Source organism: Kryptolebias marmoratus, linkage group LG9 (assembly GCF_001649575.2).
Source record: "Kryptolebias marmoratus isolate JLee-2015 linkage group LG9, ASM164957v2, whole genome shotgun sequence".
Taxonomy (NCBI): domain Eukaryota; kingdom Metazoa; phylum Chordata; class Actinopteri; order Cyprinodontiformes; family Rivulidae; genus Kryptolebias; species Kryptolebias marmoratus.
In genome coordinates, this window is record NC_051438.1 from 22426806 (window position 1) to 22452783 (window position 25978).

General features: G+C 38.9%; 1 protein-coding gene across 5 annotated transcripts in view; it reads right to left on the bottom strand.

The window, feature by feature from the left end:
- Positions 1-717: 717 nt before the first annotated feature.
- The window catches only part of diaph2 (diaphanous-related formin 2), a 347968-nt gene continuing 322707 nt past the window's right edge, over positions 718-25978 (bottom strand). For all 5 annotated transcript variants that reach the window (XM_017408298.2, XM_017408297.2, XM_017408299.2 and 2 more), the window contains one exon: positions 718-4531. In XM_017408298.2, the coding sequence (XP_017263787.1) occupies positions 4467-4531 (65 nt within the window). In that variant the 3' untranslated portion in view covers positions 718-4466. The remainder of the gene's footprint in view (positions 4532-25978) is intronic.

Here is a 25978-nt window from a genome sequence, read left to right on the forward strand (position 1 = left end):
AGTGTTTTGAAAATCTTAGGATTGTGTTTTGTCATAGTTTTCATCTTGTGTTGTGACTGTTTTCATTGTCAGGCAGGCCCATTTAGCACTGGACTCATTTTCTACTGAGTGGTGTTGTAATATGTGCAGAATATTATCTGACAGACATCTGGATGACATAACATATGTTTTCATTTGTTTTTAAAGAATGGCACCGTCTCAGAGGTTGCCTTGAGCAGTAATACTGTAAATTCTGGGTTTGTTCTTGTAACAAACTGAATGATCAATTTTCTCCTTTATACTTGTGAGAATACTTTAGTTTCCAAATATTGTGTCAGATTTTGCTAATTCACTACCAACTTTTACATTCCACCTTAGTCTGTGTTCTTTCACCAAACTGAAGCTTTTGGCCAGTTACACCAATATATATATATATATAATAATATATATATATATACTGGTGTAATAATATCTGTAAATAATTGTTCATCCTATTGTTTTTACTCTTTTTATCTTCCTGCCCTGGATGTATTTTATGTTGTGTTAGATCACCTAACAACTTAAAAAAAAAAAATAGTTGTGGCTGTTGCTTTTATCTAGTTATTTACTCTGTTATGTAAATGTAAAGCTCAGATGATTTGTAAATAATTACATTTATCATATTAGTTTACTGGTTGATAGTTGAACAAAATTACGTTTGGAGACTTCACAGCATATAAAAGACAATGAGGCGATAAATCTTTTAGAAATGAGTTTATATAACAAAGTGGTTATCATTTAGTACCATACTCCATTACATATATGGAAGGACAGTCTGCATAACCATTTTGTCTTTTCTATGTTTCTAAGGATACAAATAAACTTAAAATGTTACAAATATAAATTCTTAAGACATTAAAACATAATACAATAAACTTAACAACAAAGAGGGTAGGCAGGGACATGGCAGCTCACACGTTTTGGTCAGACAGGGTTTGTCAACAAAAACTTTTTGCATCGCTTGTTGATTCAGCCATAAATGATATTCCATTAATCAATAGTAAACACCACCAAACTAGGAAAGAACTGGATATGTGGCAGCTGGTAAGTGTTTACCAAAAAACAGGCTTTGCAAATAATTTACTCTATTAGTGGCAGTGTTGCATTTGCATTTTGAACAAATCTTTCTCTGTCTGAGCAGAATATCATGCGAGGTAAAGTGCACAGTCAGTGAGTGTAAGTAACACGAGGAACTTTTAATTTACTTTAAGCACTCACCACTAATCACCACAGAAATGGCACCTTTACGCTTCACACCCCTGCCTCCTCTCACATAAAGTCACATCATCAGCTGAGGTTTGTTAGTAACAAGCACAACGATGATGGGCTTTTTATGTGATTATGATGGATGAGTTCAGGCTCGTTGACCTGGGAGGTTTTTTTTTTTATTACTTCCTATAAAAAATACACAATGACAAAATTCCTACAAGATGGAATGGGAACAAATACAACATTCACTTACAGAGACAATGAGGTTTTCATTGTAGAAGTCTCTTTTACAGTTAAATGTACTTGGAGGTTCCATGTTACCAGGCAGAGATTTGTATTTGTTTTCTTTTTTCTTTTTTGTCTTTATGAGCCTTCAGTTTTTTGTAGTATATGTTCAAAAATATAAACTTTAATCAGTGCTGCAGGGAAGAAGTATGATCTGAAAGTTCTACAATGGCTAACACTAACTTCTAGTTTAGTCAATAATAATGACTTGAGATTTTTTTTTTTATTTTCAACTTTAATCTAATTCCTAAACAAATCTGATATCAGCTAAAACAGTCATATTCACAACAAATTTCCTACTTTTAACTGTTCAATATTTGTCAACAGTGACCAAAGTAAAAAGTTTTAAGTTAGCCTGTTTGTACAATATTCTTTAAAAAAGTTGACTCATTTTGTTTAAATAATAGACAAATTTTTGAGTTAAACTATTCAAATAAAATCACTGCGAATTATAAACAGAATCTAATCAGAAAAAGAGAGAAACACCCGGTGTTGCTGGAGTACTAATAAATTAAAAAACAAACAAATCAACAACAACAAAAAACCAGATCTTATTCAACACTTGAAATTGTACAACTGTGGCATTGCAAAAAAAAAAAAAAAACAGAGGGCGAGGGTAAGAAGCGATTACAAAGAGGAAATCACTTGCTTTGACAACACATCTCTATCTCAGCTGTGTACAACACATCCTTAAAACTCCCGTCTTTGTGCCGAGTCCCTTATCCAGAAAACTCATTCTCAGTGTTTTCTCTCTGTGACTGCTGGAACCTGATATTCAGAGGAGAGTTATTGTCTTCTTAAACATGCAGACTTCTCCGAGCATTGTGGATGCACCTTGAACCGAGATGATGTGTAAAATTGCATTTTTTAGAAGCATGCAGGCTGTGAGAGGGGGCTTGGTGAAACAGACACGTCACAAGTAGCGCTGGCAGATTGCTTAAATGAAAAACCTCCATCTATTCAGCCCAGGAGTCAAGCACACTGAATCCTATTTTCCCCAGGTTCCTGTTCTGATTACTGAGCTGGCATGAAGCACACACGCACACTCGTCCCAAAGAGAAACACACAGAGCCCAAAGCAAAGTTAAAGTATTAGTAAGGAAACTTGTGTTATGGTAAAAGGGTCACTTATGTCATTAGTGCTGGGGAATTGGATGGCGTTGGGAGACTCACTTGCTAAGACAAGCTTCATCCTGTCTGCTGTAGCGCTCAGACTGTAATTCTGGTCATGCCCCGTCTCCTTGTGGATTTAATAGTTGTTTTTAGGAGCATCTGCTTACAGTTTAGTGAAGTGAGGGGACACAGACACTCTCAGCATGAATACATGAATAAATAGGATGTGTTAAACTGTGCAGAAACTGAGGGCTCATACACAGAGACAACTCTTAATGAGTTGTTCAAAATCTCAGTGTCAGGTGGTTTCTCCAGGTAGACGTATTATTCTGGTGTTACAGATCCCACCAGCGTTTGTATATTCGGGCATTAGTTTCCTGTTTATTGAGAAACATGATTCTCTCCCCATAGAGTTGTACATTTATTTATAATGTAACATTTCTGGTTCATTGAAGTGGATAGTTCTGTGAAGTGGTTAGGGACAATTTCCCTCTTACCTGATGTTAGATACTTTATAAACATTCACGCTGCTGTCAATGTTGCATTAGGCTGTTATCTGGAAGCACAGATAGCAGCAGCAGCAGCAGCTAGCTGTAGCATGCCCAACAGGTACATCGGCATATTTCTGCCGAATGATCGCTTGAAAAGCTGACTGCTATGTAAAGGTTTCTGAAATAGTGTTCACATGAAGCACTATGGGATTTTTGAAATTGGAGTAAGTTTTAAGACGACAGCAGTCCGTTTTGGACTATCTGTTAGCACATCAATCTGGTCAGCATTAAACTCTGCTGGTGTAGATTCTCAGTCATCCACAACATGGTAAATCCAAATTGAGCTATTTATAACAGGGAAGATGATCATTGTTCAGAATCTTTCCACAGAACTTTTCCTTTAGGGATGAAAACAATTCAGACTGTCCTATGATGTAAAGTATTCTTGGCAGTCTGTTAGTTTGTATACAGTAAAACAAATGTTCTATTTACAACAATTAAATTATACCAACCAAAAATGTTCTTACAAAACATCCTTTTTTTTTTCTTTAAAACTCAAAATTACTGGAAAGTTTTTTTTATAGCCTTCAAGTTTTAAAAGTGCCATAAAATGTTGCAATACCTTTTTATATCTCGAGGTGTCCCTCACCTAACACCTAAAACCTGTGTGATCTAAAGGAAGATTAGAAAGTTCATGGAAGTTCCTCCAAACTGTGAGACATGATTAAAAATCTATGCCTCTGCATGTTAACAGCAAAAGTGACCTCAAGATCAGCACCTAAATCTGTTAGTTGTTAGACATCAAAGTAAAAATAAAAACTGTGGTTTAACATCCACAAGTCGCCTGCTCCGTAATGCTCCTGTGGCTTTGTTAGAGTGCAAAGACATGATTATTATTGAAATTTGTCTTTGTCACTGGCAGGAAACAAACATTACCAAGCTGTTCTCACTTCGGTTAAGACTTACTGACACAACTTCCATTTAAAGGACAGCTGTCCGTGTTCCTCCGTTACAAGCATGCAGTATTTTCAAGCCCTTCATGAGAACATCTATGTTTATCGTTTGATTTGTGGTATTTTGATTACAAAAGGAATAAAATAGGTTTTTAAAGAAGCAAAAGCATTATTTTTTAAAATCAAAGCGAGAAGACAGCCATTTAAAGCAATGACACTTAAAGAATAAATATGTAAAGTGTCTCCGCCTTCAGTTCTGTTTGTTTTATACTTGGTGGTGTGTGTTGAGTGTGTGTGTGTGCCACAGTGAGGGGTGTCCCTCCTTCAGGCGTCTTCCCCGTCTCGTCGTCGCCGGCCTCTTTGGCACTTATCTAGCGTCTTGTGGTAGGCGCGGGTAATCATCGACCCTGGTAATTTGCATTGTGGCGTGAACGGGACCTTTCCAGGAGTACGCGGCGGTTGTCTGTTCAGGATAAAAAGAAAAACAGAAAACGGGGCATGAGCCTGAGAAAGCACAAGGAAACGTAACATTGATCCATTTTGCAGAGGAGCTCAACTATATGAAAGACTGTACAGAAGAACTAAAAGATGCAAAAGAAAGGCGACAGAGGGGAGAGGGGAAACAACACGGAGAAAAATCCAGGCTGATTGAGAGCGAAGCAGCAGGGGAGGACGGAGAAACAGAGGAAGTTGCTGGAGTGGAGGTGCTTGTGTCTGGTGTCATAGTAACTCCATTCATCCCCTGATCCTGGCTTCCACTTAAGAGCCCCTCAACCATTCTCACATCAGATGAAACATATGCACAGTAGACAAAGCAAATGAAGGAACACACAAACAACCAGCGCAAGGATTACTAGGACAACACATACGTGGTACATGAAGGGTTTTTCCATTAGTCCAAGTTAGCACAAGTCTTTGAGGTACAAACTGCTGCAAGTGAAACACAAACTTTGGCGTTTAGCTGAAGCCGTTTCAAAATTCTGATTTTTATAAATACATATTTTTTTTATTTACTGGTTATTTTCACAGTTGTTTGAAATCAGCTGTTGCTTTTTTTCATATCAAAAGCTTTTCCCTGGTGGACTGGCAGAATCCTTTCATTGTCGAGAGCAACAAATTGTGCTAATCAGAGTTCAGGTAAACTGTTTTGGCTTTCTGTGCAGCGCATTAGAAAAACATGAGCAATGAGCCAGAACTGCTCAACTGATTAAAACTGATGTAGCTGGGGTGGAAAAACCCTGATGCAGAGTAGGGAATGTGCACGGGAGCTGGGGGAAAATGAGAATTTGCTTCTTCAAAGGTAAAAATTAAAAGTGGCCTTTTTAAGTGGCAACAAATGTTTCACTGCTACGTTTGTGGTTAAAAAAAATATGAGCAATTAAAGTTTGGGATTTCTCTGTTGCCAGTTTAATGACAAAACCATGCAAATATTTCTTTCTATGTTATCCAACCGTGGCTGGCCACAAATGGCCGTGACATTCGCTGAGCAGCCAGGTGGCAGGTGGGGCTGGACGGAACCAGGAAGCCAAACCACGAAGACGACTGCAGGCACACCCACACAGGACTCCTGGTATTTCTAAGTGTGCTGCTGCCAATGTGCCTATTACTCAGTGTCTGCTGCAGGGTGCCAGGCGTCCGGTGCTGGACGTTGTTTAATGGCACTCATTCCATCCATCATGTCAGGTAATGAGCTGAGAGTGAAAGCGATGGCTAGGAGACACAAACATGTGCGCACCAACACAACCCTACTTTCACAGCAGTGAACAGAAATCACTCCCTTCTTCAGATTGAATACAAAGCATCATGCAGATGGTGCACAGGAGGAGAGAGGGAAAAAGAGAGGGAGGGGAGGAACAGAAGGAGCAACAGGAAGACAGTTAAGGATTTAAGAAAAATGAAAGGTTCTCTATTCTCTGCTTCTTGTAGCCTAACACACGTTTATATACTGTACGCAATCATAAATGCTAACATGTTCTGGCAGTTTGTCTAAACACATCATAACTACTTATCCATGCACTAGTTTTTTATTTTTTTTTCTATCCACAGTGCTTCATTCTGTAAGCACAACCTACACAGCCTTCCTCTTTTCAAAACAAGCTTCCATGGTACACAAAAAGGACGAGAAAAATTGGGACAGTTTAATAGAAAAGGAGGGAAAATAAAGTAGATCATCCACAATCCATCCCTGCCAATCATTTGAAAGCCCAAGTGCTGTGACCTCATTTCTAGACAAGAAGTCGCCTTTAACCTCTCAGAGGAGCATGATAAACAGCTGAGAGAATACGGACCCTCTGTCTTTACTGTGTTCAGCTTGAAATACATTTAATACGGTAAATAGGATGGGAATGATTAACTGGGACTCTACAGAAAGATACATGCACTTTAGAGGACAGCTAAAATATGAAAAACAAACTGGAATTATTAAGTTTTTTTTTTCTTTTTTAATTAAAACTCATATGAGAACTAACCATTAAACTAGGGCTGCACAATGTGATAAACCACCATTTTACTCACTCATAACTTTTTCTTCTGTCTAAACTAGTTGTGGGCATCGAGGGCAGGGATAGTCCATTGGATTGACCAAATATATTATTAACATCTAGAACATAAATGCTTGTTACCTGAAATGTAATGGCTTTTGATTTATTGCAGTCCAAGGTGACCTTTGTGATATTGCGATGATGATGATAAATTTTTGATATGTTGTAAAGCCCTACGCTGAAGATGGACAAACAGTTTTTAACCCTGTTTATTTGAAGAGGCAGCCTTTTATCTGCTGTGCAAACTAAAAACAATAGAGCAGTATTGTGACCACTTGTTGAAACCCTTCAGAAGCTCTGCCTCACTGTAGACTTTGCTAAGAGGGAGCGAAATATCCAACAAAATGCATCTCCCATCAGAGGATTCTTGAATGGAAGAGCTTTTAGGTTCTCATAAAGACTTTTCTGTTCCTATCTTCAGGTGCACACAAGCCCATCTTTTTTCACCCCACATCAATCTATCACAACAATTGAACAAACAGCAGCCATTTCTACAGGGAAAGAAACATTACTACTAGCCTCTACTGAATTGAAAGCTTCAAATACACATGCACAAACCGGTGCAGTGGGAAACAAAGTGAGACAGGGGAAAAGGAGGACAGATCCACACAAAAGACTTTTTTTGTGCACTGATTGCAACTCTCTCTACTCGTATTGGTTTTGATGGCTTTTTTACCTGCATCTCCCAGAGGCGACATCTTTTCGAGTTACAGTAGAAGTGACACAGAGGAGCGCAAGAACAGGAGAAGAAATTGACAAAAGAGGATCAGGTATTCCATGTTACAGCAGGGACATGTTGGCATCCCGACACTTAATTAAGTGCTGGCTGGCACCATTTTACAAAATGTAGCTAAATGCACCGTGGAATTCAGGGGAGGGTGGAAACACTGACATTCTCACGTACACACACACAAGGTAATGAATCGTTCCTTAAGTCAACTTTACTGTAAAATGTCTCAGTGCTTAGCTTTGAGATAATCACACACTTTCACTCCTCTGTTTCTAAGGGAGGGAGATCCACACATGTATCATGATGGTCCTGAATACAAGGAAGAGGCTGTGAAAAAGGTTAGAGTAACACAAAGAGAAGAAAATACTGCGATTCTTTAAAAGTGAAAGCAGAGGTTTTGAGGTGAATCAGTAATCCAACCTTTCAAAGGACTCCAGGGAAATGTCATTTCATGTTAGAAGACATGTCACGAGATTACTGAAAAGAGATTAAATCTCATTATGTCTTTGTGTTCCTGTGATCTTTGGCTAATTGCACAGAATTACATCATGATGGGGTTCCGTGATCTGCAGAGAAGGAAATCCAGCCACTCAGCTATCAAACGCTTGAGATGCTTTGAGGAATTACCTCTCATTGGTCAGTATAAACAGGAAGACTTTGGAGGGATTATGCCATGTTAGGTAAACATTGTATGGGTAGCATCAGACTCTGGGCAAACATCTGAGCATGGCGTTCATATTGATCGAGGTCAGGTTCACATAATTACAAGACTAAACAGCTTCAGAAAGCAAGCAGAGCTGAGCTGCAGCTATTGTACAGTTTCTCAACTCTGACTGTCTTTGTGTTAAACAAGTGAGCAGTGACGACTCCGACGTGTCACTGGCTTTGTGTAATTCTCTCCGTCTGAGTCGCTTCACGCTTCACTTTGTGAGGAGTTAAAACATAATAAAGATGATTAAATCTCAGCTCACTGCACATCAACATGTTGTGTTTGTAAAGGAAAAAAGACAAGAAAAGAAAAGGCAACTGCAGCAACAGGAACAGCTGCAACCTTCTGTCACCCCTTTTCATCTCACCCTCCTCCGCCCACCTCCCCCTTACCAGCCTTCAAGCTACAGAGTAATGGACCTCCCCACACAGAAGCAAGATATGTTGTATAAATGGGATTCAGGGGGAGCACTGCTTTTTCTCCCCACTGAAAGTTATGGGAGCAAAACAGCAAAGCTTAAGTGTTGGCATCTGCAGCCCCTCGTTCAGAGGTAAAAAACGAAATAAAAGTCCAGCATTCCATGAAGGAATGCTTTTGACTTCCCACTTTTCAAGACATAGTTTTAGATAAAGATCACACTATGATCAGAAATGATAGTTATGAAATGTGTTAGCGCTCTGAGTATGTGTTGAGGACAACTTACTAATAAATTTATGACAAAGAGCTGAAATGTATGCAGACCAATGGAACACTAAAAAAGGAAAGAAATAGTCTACCTTTTAAGCCACTGCATTTAAAAAGGCAAAATTCTTAGTACTTTTTCTTGTCTTCATTAGTTTTGTTGAGCACCAAATGGCATCATTATCAGTACCTCTCAGCTCCTCTAAAAATAGAAAGGGCCCAAAGTTAAGGATGAAACTTTTTTTCAGTATATCAAGTAGTATTAGTAGATTTAATTTTCTTGAAAAAAAAGCAAAGAAAATAAAGAGACTTGAGCTTCTTCAGGGGCCATAGTGTCAAATTATTAAGCTGTCCTTCTTATAGCCATCACTATGAATAACTAGATGGTTCATATTTAAAAGCTTTAAACACATCGACCCCTCACATCTTGTCCCAACGACAGCAGCCATACGCTGCTCCAAGCAGCTTCCTCACAGTCTACTAATTAAATATCTTACAGCCACAATTTAGATTTAAAATCTAAAGGAGTAGTATTTGTTAGTACAAAAACTGAAGTTTGAATTTGAAAGAAAAACTTCACCCTTTGGATTACTAAAAGCAAAATCAAAAATTTCATTGAATACGTCCGGTTTCAGACTTCCATATACTCCTTTTAAGATAAACACAAGAGCAAACGGAAATGTGCTTTCAGTTAAAAGAGAAAGTGATTTACCTGAAGCCAGTGATGATTTTCAACTAAGTGTAACCTAAGTGAGTGGGTGGTAGAATGTCATGGGCTCTTAAAGAGAGAGGGCTGCAATCTGTGATTTTTTTCTTTCTTAAAAAAGAATAAAAAAATAAATAAACCCACCATGTTACAGCAGGCAAGGGTGATCAGACTGACAGAAGGAAATGCCTAAGACAGTTTTGGATAAACATGCTTAGGCAAGATACAGAAATTCTCCCACTTGCTGTGTTTCTCGCTCCTACTTCTCTTTTTTTAATCCCTCGTATTACTGACATTACCTCCAATGTTTACACCAAACTGCTAGCCACTTGTGATTTCTACACACTCATGGAGCACAGAAACCATGTTAAACATTTAAACTTGAAATGGACACCGCATCATGCAGTATTATGGTTCAGGATGTGTGTTTACAAATTCACATTCTCAGTTGACAGTTTGTATACAGAATTTGGAGGCAAAATAAGTCTAAATGTCAGTATTTTGAAATAAATGGTAACAAGGAGAGGTTAGCAGAGAGCACGATGGTCAAAACACACGTGATTGGCTTTGACAGCACAGGGGATGTGGTTAATCTGTTCATGCCTCTATCACCACTCTATCTCATTGGATGTGTTTGCTTGGCAATAGTGGTGAATGACCCAGACTGTGAATACAGACATTTTTTCTCCCAGCACCCTCACACAACTCATTATTGGATTCCACTTATAGAGTCATGGTAAAAAACAAGCATAGGGGTAAGTTCAATTCTAAGGTTGAAATGACAGCACAAAAGAAAACAATCATCTGGTTTTTACCAGGTCTGAAAAGTAGGTCAGTACATTCTCTGATAAATGAGACAAGATGACGGCTTTTATGAAACTAAAGGAAGTGTGAACATTAAGGTTCTGAAAAACCATAAAAAAATGTTACTTTGTTGTGTTGGGTGTCAGAGCTCAGCAGAGACAAAAACAAACAAACAAACAAAAAAAAAAAAGCAAAAAGGGGAGGGTTAGTGGAGTTATTAGCAGTCAGTATCTTACCTGCAGTAGACAGCAATTAGAGCATTATCGGTTAAGAGAATCAAGGTGTTCACATGTCAGAGACAAGCTAATGGCTAATCAGTGTAGAGCCTGTTCCGAACTGGACTACTGCCATTTTAAAACTCAAAATTCAAAAAGGTCCCGATGTGACTAGCTATTAGCTTGCTTTCCCTCTGAAAACTCCCTGATTCCTCATATTGATAATGCTCTAACCATTGACTCTCTTTTGTCACTCAGTGGTGACTAAATCACACTAGGTACTGATTACCGAGAGCAATTTTATTCACAAAAAGCCCTTTAAATGGTGGTGAAAATTTTGATATACTCTTGATTTGTACTCTTTTTTTATGTGACGTGTCCAATAAGTGATATTGTAGATTATTCTGCAATGTTTAGTCAACCTAAAAATAAATTAGTATTTGAACTTTGTTTTTGGTATTGCACGTTTGACATCCTGCATTATGTAAGGATGATTATAAAAATACGGAGCCTGAACCACCAGTTGCAGACTAATAGGGAATACTTCTAGTCAGAGGGAGCCAGAGAACACCTCCCCCAGAAAAAAAACATCTGGTTACACTACTGGATGGGATGCACATCTTACAAGATTCAGAAGAATATATACTCTAAGATGGATGACTAGAAAAAAATATACTTGTATAGACTTTTTTCAATCATCATATTTCCAGTCGATTCAATTCAGTTTAGTTATGTAGCGCCATGTCACAATAAAAGTGGTCTCAGGGCACAGTACAAAAACATTCACATACATTATGAAAGCCACTTAGTAAAAGTTATCTAGGTAAATCATCAGATTGCACTGAATCTTCACTTCATTGCAGTCTCCCATCCTGAGCAAGCAAACAGTGGAAAGAAAGAAAAACTCTTTTTTTAACAGGAAGAAACCTCCAGCAGAACCAGAAGCAGGCTCAGGACGAGCGGCCATCTGCTTTGACCGGCTGGGGTTTGAGAGGACAGGAAAGAGATACAGACAAACAGAATGAAAGAATTAGTCTAGGTGGAGTTTCTATTGGAAGAAAGAAAAAGAAAAACATAATTAATTAATGGTAGAAATAATTACTAATACAAACATAGAGAGTAGAGCAAGTGAAGACAGCAGCAGAGGGAGGGAATGTGGTCAGTTCAACATAACTAACGGACAGCTCAGGAAACCCAAGCCAATTTTTAAGACCAGACTTAAAAATAGACGGGGTGTCAGCCTCACAGACAAAAACTGGGGTAAGTGTAAAAGAATTGTGAGGTTTGCAAAGTCACACCTCTAGACTTTGTCCTTAGAGGGTGTGGGACACCTGCACTCAGAAATGACAGTCTCTCAGATTTTCTGCTTTTCACCAGCCATGCTTAGCATTTCTTTCCTTCTTATTACCACAACCTTCCACCGAGTGCTCCTTTTCTCAGGCTCACTGTGCATAAATGCAGCCCTTTTCACTGTCAATTTTTTATATACACACTGTATTTAATGTACACTTACTGACTTACTACCCCACACTGCCTCTTTCACACCAAGTGAAACGAGCTCAGTCTGAGAATAATGCTTCCTGACTGCTTGATACTAAATATGTTTCAGGAGAGTAGAAAATTGCTGCGCATGTTCCTACACAAATGCTTATTTTTTCAGAGTGTTGAAAACTACTACTTTGCCTACTCAGTGGTGACTCTTTGACATGTCTCACCAGGGACAGAACAGAAAGACCTAAAACGTGTCTGCACCACATCCACTTAGGTTCTGTGTGGGATAGACTCAAAGAAATACATCAGTCCTCTTGAAGCTTAGTGAAAGTTTGTTAGGTTTTTTTTTTGATGGAAAACAACAAACCTGACAGACTACATGTAGCACCAACTCCTTGTTAGGCACACCTGGTTCAAAAATTTTCTTAAAATTTCTCTGCTAGACTTCATTTCTCAGTCACGGAACAATACCTCTCAGCATTCTGGGATGCAGCCGAAGCACACACAGTCCAAATGAACAGTTATATGAAAACACTTTTGCAATCGATCAGTGCCTGAGGCAGAACTCTCATTCATGATTGTCCTCTCAGCAGTCGAGTTTCAGGAGGCAAGCTTCAACCTAAGTATAACCATGAAAGATAACCAATATCCTCCAGAGTAAATCCCTGGAACTGCTAAGAATGGCCCACCTGTTTGCCCATCGTTTGAATTTGGTTAACACTTTGACATTATCTCCCTGCTTTGACTTCACACTGGATTAAGGTGCAGCTTACAATTCCAGGAATAGTAGGATGTGCAAGAGCAAAATGCAGCAGCATTTTGTACAACTTTTAACTCTAGTTTGTAATAAATAATCTGTTATTCAAGTCTCTCACTGTCTCTGTGAACCAACAGAAACCCAGTATCTTAACATCCTAGTATCTGTATTTTAGTCTTTGATAAAGTGATTATTTCTCACTTCTCACTTTTTTTAAACTTAGAATGACTCAATAAATAAACTATTATAAATTGCTTTTTATTATTTACCATGTATTTGTTAAACGACAGATTCGATTTACTGAAGTAGAGTTTATGTATGGAGGCTACTAGCATTGTCAAATATGCACACTGCGTTAAAGCTTTTGATTTTGGCCTTGACCAGCAGCCTGAGACCATGACCACAGGGCGTGCAGGAGCCATGGAGAGCACAGATGGGACCTGTGGCAGAGACCTGGGTTTCACAGGCTGAAGCCAGGAGAGAAAGTAATCCATCAGGCAAAGGCACTCTGGTGCCTTGGGGCGTCAGTCACTGATCGTGTAAGACTGATTAGGCCTCTGTGGGAGGCCAGAACCCCTGACAGCATGGACATCAGTACCCGGCTTGCTCCACTGAGGCTTGAACTGATCTGGACTGAGCCAAAGCAGTGACCTGCTTCCATTTGGATTTTGTGGAGGCAGCTATGTAGATCAAACATATCAGTCTGCACTGAAAATGACTTTATAAACTTCAATATATAAAACATTTAAATCAAAAACCGAAAGTATCATTATTTATGCAAAAGCATTTTGTTTTACTAATAATATTCAATAGCTTCTCTCAGAAACTGTATTCAGTTTTGTAGCTAGACATCACCAGAAAACAACTTTAATGACACTGTACAGTGGAAAACTTAGGATGAAGTGATAAGAATCTAATTACATTATCCAACTGTCTGATGAGCAGATGAGGTCAGAGATGGCATCAGTCAAACAATCAGCTGGAATCGGCAGCAGCCAAAACAAGCTGCCTGATTGACAGGTGAATGAGTAGACAGAGAGATAGTTAGACAAATGGAGGCTAAGATATAGTTTGACAGACAGATGGGAGCGTAAATGGATGGTTTGGCAGCATGATAAGGTAAATAGGCTGATGGATCACCAAACAAATGTGGGAGGAGGAAGGAAGAACATAAAAGAGAAGAAAAGAATAGAACGCCTGCCTGCAGACAACAAAAGATAGGAAGCCAGATAGGCTGATAAACACAGATGGATTGTGTTGATACACAGGGAGGTGGGGCAAGATCGATAGATTGTTTTATTCTATTTGCTTGGCAAACTGGAGATTTGATGTGGCTGGTATCAAGGCGATCTGTTTCCGACGACGCCAGGCGTGACTGTTACAGATGGCAAGATAGCGACACATCTCAATCTTTGGCTAGCCTCTCTGCAGTCTATCTTAGCTGTCGTGGCAGCATCAGTTTCAGTGGTGTCATCACTTCTGTGCTATTAAAAAGTCTAGATCTATAAAGCTGTACCCCTACGTAGGATTAGGCAGTGGTTTAAGTTAGTCACTTCGGATCAAAAGAAAAGGTAGCTGCAGCTTTGAGAGAACAGGGTCTTTGTGTTGCCAAATGGAGATAGGGAAGGATTCTTCTTCTTAGTTTGGAGCAAAATAAAATGGATGGCTTGACAACCCGATGCCTCATTACTGTTGCTTACGTTTATCATGTCAAAATGGAAGACAAGGGTGTGCAAAGTTTAGAGGCAAGGGCTCTCCTAGTTAGAAAGGTGGCTTCTCTGTGTGGCTGCTTGAGGGACATGGGGGTGCAGTGCAACAGCATTGATGAGTGTTCCAGGGCTTATAATAGACAGGAAAGGCCTGGAAAGCATGCCCTTTAGAGGTGCAGCATCTCTCACTGTCTGACAGCTTACAGGGTCTAGGCTTCACAATGACACCTTCACGGCACGCTCAAGATGACACACAAATACACATGCTCACAGGTGCAGAAAAGTCTCTGAAACACAAATAAGTTTGGCAGCACAGGCAGGCATAAGCACACGCGTGCACTCACACTCACACACTAATGCATTTGCGATGCTAAGATAATGCCTGACAAGTGGAATTTCAGCATCAAGCTGACAGTATTAATACGTATAAAACAAGCCAGGCTATAAAAACATCCTGCATTCACTCCAAAAATGGGCTTCTGGAAACAAACATCTGTTTGTGCCATGTTAAGAAAGAAGTGCAACTCTCACAGTAAACAACAATATAACTAAAGTCACATTTCTAGAAATAAAACTGAAGTTCTGTCAGAGTCACATAGGAGGTGAAAACCAATCATGGGCCTGGCCAACTAAGATTAGTATGTGAACTGATTCGTTACATAACAAATACCAGCTTGGTGCACAGCATCATCTCTCTTTTCACAACCCTAGATAAACTGTTTAAATGAAAAATGAAAACCTACTTTAACAAAACAATCTTGATCCAAAGAGAAGAAGAATGTAAGGAGATAAGCATTTTGACATTTAAATTTGATACGTTAATTTAATTTTTATGTCTTTTAAATCACAGAACTCAGAATATCTGTCTGAGAGACTGATATTTTTCAAGATTTAACCCCAATTAAATCAGCTGCAACGCTTCTAAACTGTAACAGTCACCTGGCAACATCAGATCTTCTTATAAGTTTAAGAGTGAGAATTTGATATTTAACTTTTTTTTAAAATATAACTACTGCTTTCAAAGACTGGTAATTTTCAATACTAAAACCATTTTCAGAATTTAAAAAAAAATAATAATATTAAGATGAATTTTAGGAACTGAGTATTAGCACTAGTTGTACTAAATAAGATGGAGCAACTGCAGAGCAGAGAGATTCTCCTTCATTAATATAAAGTTATTTCTGCATGTATTTCGTGTCTGCATACAGAGACACATTATATAACCCAATTAGCTTGGTCTATTTAACATTTGATGAATTATCTTAGACAATTTACCACAGATTTATGATTTTGCGATCAGTAGCTTTGTGCAAACAACAGTTTTCCTTGTAAAAAGAAAAGGGAAAAAAACCAACAACAACAACTGGTTTGACAGGTGGCGAGTCTTTTTTGCAACAACCCAAACTGCCATCCAATGTCAGGATTCTCCAACACTCCCCACCACTGATTCCTTACCCAACTTAATAAAACATGGTGTTTTGTGTTATTTATTTATTATTCTCCTTTTTGATGTGTCCCAACACACAGTGTGAGCAGTGGTGGAGATCACAGAAGGCTTTGGAAGTGAGCAGCCATGCTCTTTCCTCCCTGCGTTCACCATCAGACCCATTTGGCCACGTGAAGATGCTCCCTTGTGTTCACATGGGGGATGCAGGTTGGTGTGCTTCCAGAAACACTTTTCACTTTTTCTTTTAATATAAATCATTCATACTGAAAGATGTTCCCACATGTACACAAAACACCACAACCCCTCTTGTGATGGGCCACACTTTGCTACCTTCATGTTTTCACTTGTGCATTCGTCTGTGTCAATGTCAGTGTGACTTTTAGTGGACAAAACTTATAGGCAGACCCACTAAAGACGCACCATTTTTTTTTAAAGTTTTTAAAGAGGGATTTATTTTTATGTTTGTTTGAAATTATTGAAAAATATCTTCCTCAATTTTTCTTTTTTTTTTTGCATTTCAAAAATGTGAACTGTGATTTATTTGATTCTCCTAAGTTTTTAGAACTGATGTGGTAAATTGTATTCTTCAAGTTGGCTGAACAGTATTTTATTTAAATTCCTTAGACATATCAGGCAGCCACTGTCCACAACTTGAATGGACAAGATGTCTGCCTTTCCGTGTGTGTGTATGTACGCATACTGCTGTGTGTGTGTGTGCTAGCAGCTGCAGGTTGACTACACATACCCACAGACTAGACATCTGAAGCGACAATGGATTCCGCGTGAATGAAAAATTCAACAGTCTCCTTCACTTATTCATCAAGAAGGAAGATATTTCTGTAGGGATGCCCTCCAGAGGTGCGATGCTCACATGCCAGGCGGCCTGCCGCCACTTTACCCACAAGGTTTTCAATAAAACAAGCAAACAACACAATTCCAACTCCTATAAATAAGTGATTGTTCCTGAATAAAGTGCTGTACACAAACCCCTCACTGAGGCCACTCATCACACTTTAATGGGACCCTGTAGTGGTCAAAGTTGCGTCTCTCCTTTCTCCCTCATTCCTTCTTTCTGTCTTTATCTATGAGAATAGTCAGAGAACAGTCAGTGAAAGTAGCTAAAACTGGAAAAAGCACATTCAGATCATCTTCATACCATCACCTGGTTCAGCGCTGCTTGAGATACAGCACTATCACATTCATGATTTATGAGGCTATCAACATGTGCTGCCCCGTTTTCTTTTCCTCTCTCATCTCTTTAATGCACACAAATAAACAAGCAAAAAAACCAAACAAACAAAAACTCGTAAGCGCACAGAAGTTACTTTCTTAGTTATGTCTCATGTCTCTTTTTGGAGACAGGTTGTTCACAGCAGTTTGAACATTCAAAGTGGTGGCTTGCCAGATGCTTGGGCGTCTGTCAACATGGTGCTATTGTTAGTTAGTTTTTTATGAGATTTACATGGCAGAAAAGCCATCAAATAAGATATACTACTGAGAATATGAGAAGGGATCAAACCTAATCCGTGCACCTGCATCTTGGCAGTGCAAAGTCTCTTTTCCATCCAGACCAACACGCGCACAAACAACACAAGCAGATACATGGAACCACCCCCACATAATCATGACTGCAAACTTAAACAGCAGCTTGAGTCTGATTTAGGTGCTGGTTTACCTGGGGCTTAAAGGATCGTAATTACCATACTTGTTGTAAAACACACATGTAGTTCTCCAAACTAAAATTGGAAAGAAAGGTGAGCTTCATACGGGACTTCTTATTTTGTATTCTGACCCTTTTCTAGGGATGTAGGGAATTTACACACATTAAGTCTAAAAGATCCTTACGATTGTACTTTTTACATTTACAAACTCAGATCTTTAACAAAAGGTGTAGGTGTTGACTGTATCATAATATAACAAAATAAAATAAAATACTATTTGTTTTTTTAACCTAAAAGTATCCCTGGGAATGAGTACACTAAAATATCTTCTGAAATTTTAGTTCCATGGATATTTATTTTCTGAGACTATATGGCCTGCTGTATGGTTGCTGCTTCTGCTGACTGCTGACTGATGATGTGTGTCTGTGAACACAAACACAGAATTTGCACATCAAACCTTCGCTGATTAAAAAAAGAAGTAGGTCACAAGTGTCCTGGCTAGTGGCACTATCTGCTCTGGCTCAACAAGCCCCATGGTTACTCAGAATCCCTTGGCATCTATGTCACAGCTAGGGCCTGCGGCAACACACCTGTGTCCACATTTCTTCTCTGGGATCAATTAGCATTAAAGTTTCAGAGCTGCTCTCACGCAGTGTGGACATAGTGTACACTGGAGGGGTACAGCCTAAGAACAGCCTCAGTAACAGACCGAGACGTGAAGAAAGAGATAGATTTGTTGGCACACACCACAGCAGTGAAGAGACCAAACCCACAAAATTATTCACCCTTTTAGAGCCACATACCATCTTCATTTTTAGATTTTTAGTTCAGGTGTGGGTCTGTAACTGCTATATATATATATATATATATATATATATATATATATATATATATATATATATATAGGGGGGGCGGGCTGATCTAAACCTTTAAAACCAGTGATTTAAACTTATTTATCATATGTGAAGACCAGCTTCAGCACCATTTCTGATAATATAACACTGCTTATTAGACTATAATGGGCTACATTCAGACTTATTTTTAGGACAATGTCTCCTCACTGTGGTTTGCATTTGAGTCGGTCAGTTTTCTTTGTCACAACATTTGCAATGAACCGCACAGATTGCTGATAAAATATAGGTTTGTTAAATACATCATTGCTTTTCACTGGTAGGGTCCTTTCAGCTTTTGCGGTTTCTATTGTAAAGGTAACTTAGAGTTGGACCACAGACAGTTGTTCTTCATCTTGTCCTTCATAGTCATCACCAACAACACTAATGTTATTATGAGTGACTAAAGTCTGCTTTGATTAGCTAGATTATCTATACTGAGAGTTTTGATTTACCCCTCTGTAAAATTATGCTTGAAGTGCCAGCTGGCCACCTTATTTTAGCTTGGCTTTTGACAGTTGGTAGAACAGCTACCACCATCTATTCTTACAACATAGATCCAGCTGGAACTAGGAGCTAGTGGCCAGCACTAGAAGCATGAGTTAGGTAGGATGGGCTTTTGACAGTGGTTAGGTGGTCATTAACTAATCAGAAGTTAAACCAGGTCAGGCAACCTGAATTACCAACGAAACACACACACACCCTCCAGAGTACACTAAGTCCACCAGTGTCACGAAAGGGCTGGAATGGGGGACAGTACAAAGGCACCAATCATGGCAGCACAAGCACAATAGAGACCTGGGTCTACCACATCAGACAGGACCCAAGATGCAGACTGTGCAAAGATTCCCTTGAGACAGTCCAGCATACAGTAGAAAGAATGTAAGATGCAGGCAGGCAAAGCATACATGTAGTCATAACCCAGTGGCTGGAATAGTGTACAGGAACATCTGTGATGAGTCCATCAAGGGTGGTGACGAATGGCAAAGCTGAACTACTATGGGACTTACAGATCCAGACTGAGAAACAGGTAATGACTAAACAACTGGGCTTAAAGAAGAAACAGAGGTGTGGACAGTCATGGCCTCAATGGTATCAGTGGTCATTGAAGCACTCAGTGCTGTGACCCCCAAACTGGAAAAGTGGCTCCAACAAAACCCAGAAACAACCTCAGAGATTTCTGTCCATACCGCACTGAACCCTCAAGCTCCCAGACCTCTGGACGGACCCAAGCTTGAAGTGAAGTGGAACTGTCCATGTGGATCAAGTAGGGCAGGGCAAGATGAGAGTTTATATATGTGTGTGTGTGTATGGATATATCACCCCCTTTTTTTAGCAAGCCTTCTAAAAGTTTGAATGTTTGAAGCTGCCTTTGTGCCCTTTGTTACACAGTGTCTTTTCTTTACTTCCTTTGTTTTCTTGCAACTGGAAACTAAAACCAATGGCAGTAACATATGGCAGTAAACTGATAGCTTTACTGCTCTTCTGTAAAAGCTGTAACACTACTAAAATGGTAACTGTCGAGTGTGGCCAGATGGTAGCATCATCGATCCAGAATGTATGTCCACATAAAGTAAAAGAAATAGCAGGTTCTGTCATTCAAAATATGTGATAAAGTGAGGATTAGAGAAAAATCTAGTTGCTGTTCTTTTTCACAACAAGTTTTAATAGCAAGGGATAATTACAGCACTTTAGGACAGATAGGAAGCTATAGGGAAATTGTTACTTTTTTGTGGTATCTGGATTTTATCATGTCTAATACAAAGCATCTTATGGATTAAAGACCTAACATGAAAAAACAAACAAAGAAACAAACAAAAAATACGGTATAATTGTTATTTTGTTACTGTTTAAAGCCCATTAACCCAATTATCTAGTAATTAGTCACAACTCACCTCAAATAAGGTTTATTTTTGCACGTTGTATTTTTAAAATTCTGTTCTTATTTCAAGTTATCCTCCCACATTATTATTATTATTTTTTTTTACCTTCCCTCTTCTTAAGATCAGCATATGGCAATACACATGTTCTGTATAAACTCCCATCAGCCACGGTCTGCTATAGCTCAGAGTCTTCCATTGAAATAACATGTCAAGTAGCTCGTCCCAAGCAAGCAGACAGTCAACAAGTAGGCGGTAGTGTTTGTTTTGAAGAGACTATGCAATCCTGGGGCTTTCACCCTGGGGGGGCTTTCCCACCACCGGTTGTCATTTTACAAGGAGCATGGATGTGTTTTGCTGTGTATTCACATCGGTGTGTGTGTGTGTGTGTGTGTGCATGCCACAGAGGAAAAGAAGCACTGAGGGCAGCTGTACCTGCGCTGCCTCGTGGTTGTCTCTTGACAGTGCCCTTCACATCACAGCATGGGCCTGGATATGGGATCTGACAGAAGTGACCTCCATGCCACATCAGCCTCACAAGACACACAAATAGATCAGCACCAAGCAGAGATTTCTGCACACACACACCTGACAACATGCTAGTACATATGAATATTTAGAAAGTGTTGTAAATTTTAAATAAAAAAGCATTTTGCACACTTAACAAAAGCAATGCATTAAAATATACTAAGAAATATCACATTTTCTAACATATTTGTAAAATGTAAAGTCACAAGCTGCACACCATGCGACCCCCTCTGGGCTACTTAGCCACCCACCCCCCTGTCAGACAGCTATCAATAGGGATTCCAGCAGAGCGTCTGCTAGACAGCATGGGTAAACAAAGAAGGGCTGGGAGAAAAAAAAGAGCCTGAATCAAAAGCAGAGTGAGGACCCTGTTATTCTCTCTGAGCAGGAAATCATTTGCTGGCAATTTGTGACTCATTCCCAACCATTTTGTATGTGGGGTTATTTTGTAACATATGTGGTGATGAGGAGGTTGGATGGCAAGAGTTAAATTTAGTATTAAACTATTACTCTTATATTTAAAATGTCAAGGAGTTAGTTCTTTATGATGCTGCCATTACAAGAGGATTGTTGGCTAATCAGAATTGAGCGTGTGTGCGTCAAACAAAAGGCTATAATTGATGGGACTCTGAGCCAGCTCAATTTAATGTGATTGATAAAGAGCTGGGGAAACACTGACTTCTTTTTTTTTCTCTCACTGTAAGTAATAAAAGATTTACATCATAGTGCCAGTGTTTGGAATTTAGTAAAGTGATCATTTTATTTAGCTTTTTTTTCTCTTAAATTTTTTATCAATACCACACAGTCACTGTCACCTTCTTTAACCGATTAGTCTTATCTTATCCCCCATAAACACAGCATCATTACAAGTAAATCCATTTCACCAGCACTCTTTTTCCAGTGACATATGTTAGTAGCCTCCCTAAGGCCTAATTGAAATTAAGTTAGGTGACCTTTGGCTGCCTATAGGGACCTGATAGTTCCACTGGTCCCCCTTCTATATTTCATTTGCTCAAACCTCATAAATCAGCCTGTTGAACTTGGCTGGGATGATGTTCTCGACCTTTCTTATGACATTTCCAAATGGCCACATCCTCCACCTAGGCTCATGGCTCCATGAAAGCCACCCAACCATGGTATATGAAGATGAGAATGAGTTCACTGCATCGAGTGCAGGGGGAGAAAATGAAACAAAGGCACTGGCATTGATTGCCACAAATGGTGTTCCGTTTGCAGGTTTATTTAGCAATTCTCAATGACGTCTCACATATTATGAATGTTTGGTGAATTATTTTGGCTTGAACAACAGACAGTGAAACAAACTAATGATAGATACTCAGGTTTTATGAAGAAATAAGGAAGGCCATCTGAAGTTCTGTTGGTAAGAAAAACAGGCCTTATTATTGAAGTATAATGAGATGTTCTTTACTATTTTTCTGTTTTAAAAAAAAGATCCTCAGTGTAACACATCTATTCAAGTTTTTTAGTGGCAATAATATTCGTTTTATTTACATTGCACAGTATATACAGTATTATGTATGGTCTACTCAAGAAATGGTGTGTACTTGTGTGAACTGCAGGGGGAAACTAAAGGTCCACTTGTGACAAGCCTACAGGGAATAGGAACATCTGGTGGACCGGCTGCTCCTCTGGTTAACATGCTCCTCCTCAGTGGCCCCTGATGACACACACCCAGGTACCATGTGTGCACAAAAATGCACACACACACATACAAAGTGAAGTGCATGAACATATGCATATGCATGTATGTACTTACAGAGCTTCTATTTTGAATCTAACTGCCATGCACTTTTACAGTAAACACACATTTTGTTCATCTTATTTAAATAATGGTCCGTCATGGCAACAAATTTACATCCGTAAATTGCACTAGAGAGTGGTATAAATAGAAGACCTATCATTCATGCAGTAATGCTTGAGAGCAACTATGTCCAATTTGCACCAGATGCTCCTCAGAACTGAATTAAGCCTGTATTATCGCTTGTGGAAAATGTCATGTTATTGGCAAGGTGAACCCTCTCCGCTCCAACCTCTGCTCTTGATGTTGCTCTGCGTGGATTTGTGCTGGCACACTCCCATATCCTCCCTGTAATCGACTAAATACAGAGCCATGCCATATTTTATTTTTCTCGCTCTGTCACCTAAACGCACACGGACTTAAAGTACTCACTCACATCTCTGCTCAGCTCGCCAGACATGCCAGTGTATTACTAGACCAAAAACTAGCATCAATTAAATCTCCTCACCTCTGTTAACTAAGTAACGTCAGAGGCGGAAGTCCTGCATGGTTGTGTAATAAAAGATGACAGGAAGAATGGGTTACTAGTCCTTCATGAAAGGTTGAGTCACTTGATAGAAGTGGCAGCAGTCTGACTAGAATGATTGCTCACTGCCCCCAGGGCTGGCATTTGGTGCCCAAGGCAAGATATTGCACTAATAACTCCTCACTCCCTTCCTCCTCTCTTTCTGCCTCAAAGTTTGGAGTCTGTGGCCATATAATCATACCCTAAAATTTTCTTCATGTGAGCTGTGTCTTGACACCTTACCCAAAATCCCAGTGATTGGAGAGTGTTTTTTTCCCCCTTTTTTGCCTCTACTGTCATCATTAGAATATCCTGCCCTTACAGTAATAGTAAAAGTTCACACTCACATGCAAAGATCAAATCTTCAGTTTTTTTTTGAAGGCTGCAGCCAGGTCTCTCTGGAGAAACAGTGGGAGGAGGTTGTATATGTGGGAGAATCAGGCTACACTTTCTGAAGAACCCTGCCAACCTGAATAACACTGAGCTGGTTTCCTGCCAGGGCCTCAGCATCGTTCCTTCACCAATCTATGTAATGGACGTGCTAATGATGGTAAAGCAGCCAGTACCTTAGAGAACAGTAATTTAAACATTGCTAACACTGTTGCAAGTGCACCTATTCAGTGGCAATGATATGCTTCTTACATCAGTCTCTTCAGCTCCTGGTAGTTTCTTTGTGGCAACATGACAAAAGTAGATAATTAGACAAAAGGCATATGCACACACTTACTAAGTTAGATACAGAAAACACCACTCTAGACTTATTGTAAATGTTTACTTTCTTGGCCGTTTCTTGTGGCTGAGAAAGTGAGTATTGATTTTTCTTTTCTGAGAAATAAGACTGAAGAAAGGAACATAAATAAAAGCAAGGAAACAAAACAATGTCATAGAGGGAAAAATGAGGAGAGTGGAAAGAATTGAGAAAAGTATTGCAAAACACGAGGCAAGGCTTTTTAAGGCATTGGTTACCAGTAGTGAACAAAAGACTGATCAAGGAGTTATTATTTTTTTTTTTTACAAGCAACTCTCTTACAGAATGTGTGGAGAGATGAATTTGCTGGATATGCATTGATTTCCCAAATATTGAGCCACACAACTAGCATCAAAGCATCCTGAGCAGCGGCCTCCTGCAGCTGACCATCACAAACACCCAATTTCCAAATTGATGAATCTCCCCAGGCCTCTGTGTGTTTACCCACCTGCCACCATCCATTTCCATTTGGGAATAGAAATATGTTTTGCATGTAATGTTTTATATATATATATATATATATATATATATATATATATATATATATATATATAGAGAGAGAGAGAGAGAGAGAGATAGCTGTGTAGTGACAAATTTGACTGCACAAACATAATTTTTAATTCCATCTATTGTTGTTTAAGTAGCCTAATTTATTTTCTTTTACCAGAGTTGAGGACTTCTCTGCATCCATGCTGCCTGGGAGAGTTTGATTGAATTGAAACCTTTGAAAAAGACTTTGTAACTAAAACAGAAAGTTCTGATGAGGTTACTTCAAATACTAGTTCTTAAATGGAGAGTGAGGTAAGATTACCAAGGATGGGAAACAGATTTGTTTCCAGAGGGTCATATTAACTTAGTTAAACAAATAAAAGTAATATGAATTGATATCAGCTTTGATAGAGGAAACTTTCAACCTTTTTCTTTGTTTTCCAACAACAAGGTTTTAGTGTAATTAACAAAAACATCTGTAATCCACAACAAGTCATCTCTTAGTGTAACAAACAAAGTCTCAGCAAAGTGACGTTTGTGACAAAATAGTTAGACATCAGCTCATGGTTGAAACATAATTTTTAGTTGTTTTTAAACTGTCTGTCTTTAGTTTACTTTGGCAGCAGAAAACACTGACTTTACTAATTAAAACTTTTTGTGTGAAAGCTTTGGAATTAAACATTCAAGATGCTTAGTTTACTTTTTGTGTTTTTTCACTTTACAATTTCTTAATAAAATGCTGATTTTCAGTAAATTCAGTTTTCTTCAGGGCCATCAAGGACCAGATGGTGATTATCTAGGAGCAGCTTCTAGCTCTTAATACTTATTCAGCCCATGTGCAATAAATCATTTTTTGTTCTTTACATTTGTGAGGTCAGTTTCAGGTTTTTTTAAACAATGTAGGTGGAGTCCATTGTTGTTCACTTGATTGTTTTTCTGGGTTCCGAACTTATAAAATAACTTTTTGGTAAAATAAACTATATTCTTCTAAATTTTCCTGTGCCTCATCTGACTTTAGAACTCCTCACGATTCACAAAAGCTAATGATTTCAAATAATGCATCATGTCATTAACACGTTTCTGTCCACATGAAATGTCTGTGTTAGCATATAGTATTAACAAAATACTCTACGTTCCTTTGAAATACTGTTTTTGGTATTTAATTTGATGTTACTAATTTGAATGGCTTTTGTACCAGATTCCTGATATTGTGGCAGTTCAGCATCAAGTAGTAAAAATGAAGACACACAGACATTTAGTGATGAATACTGAAGAGCCTTGAGGAACAGGGTAAAAAGTAAAAGTCACATTCCACTGTCTAAATTGCCTTCCAGTTTGTTAAAGTTGTCAAAAAAATTCAGCGGTTTCGTATTGCCCTCATCAACAGCCTATTCAGTGGAGTCTTTGTGGGCAGCACTAAGGCTGATGATGCTATCAAGCTGTATTATGTTCTCTGATAAGTTGCTGTGGTATAACATTAGTCACAATCATGACCTGTGAGATGTCCTCATTCAGAAAAAATAATGAAGTTGGTGGAGGAAATTTAATTACGTGTTTTGAAAATCATCACCTCAATCAGAAATGTCTTTCTATATGAAGAA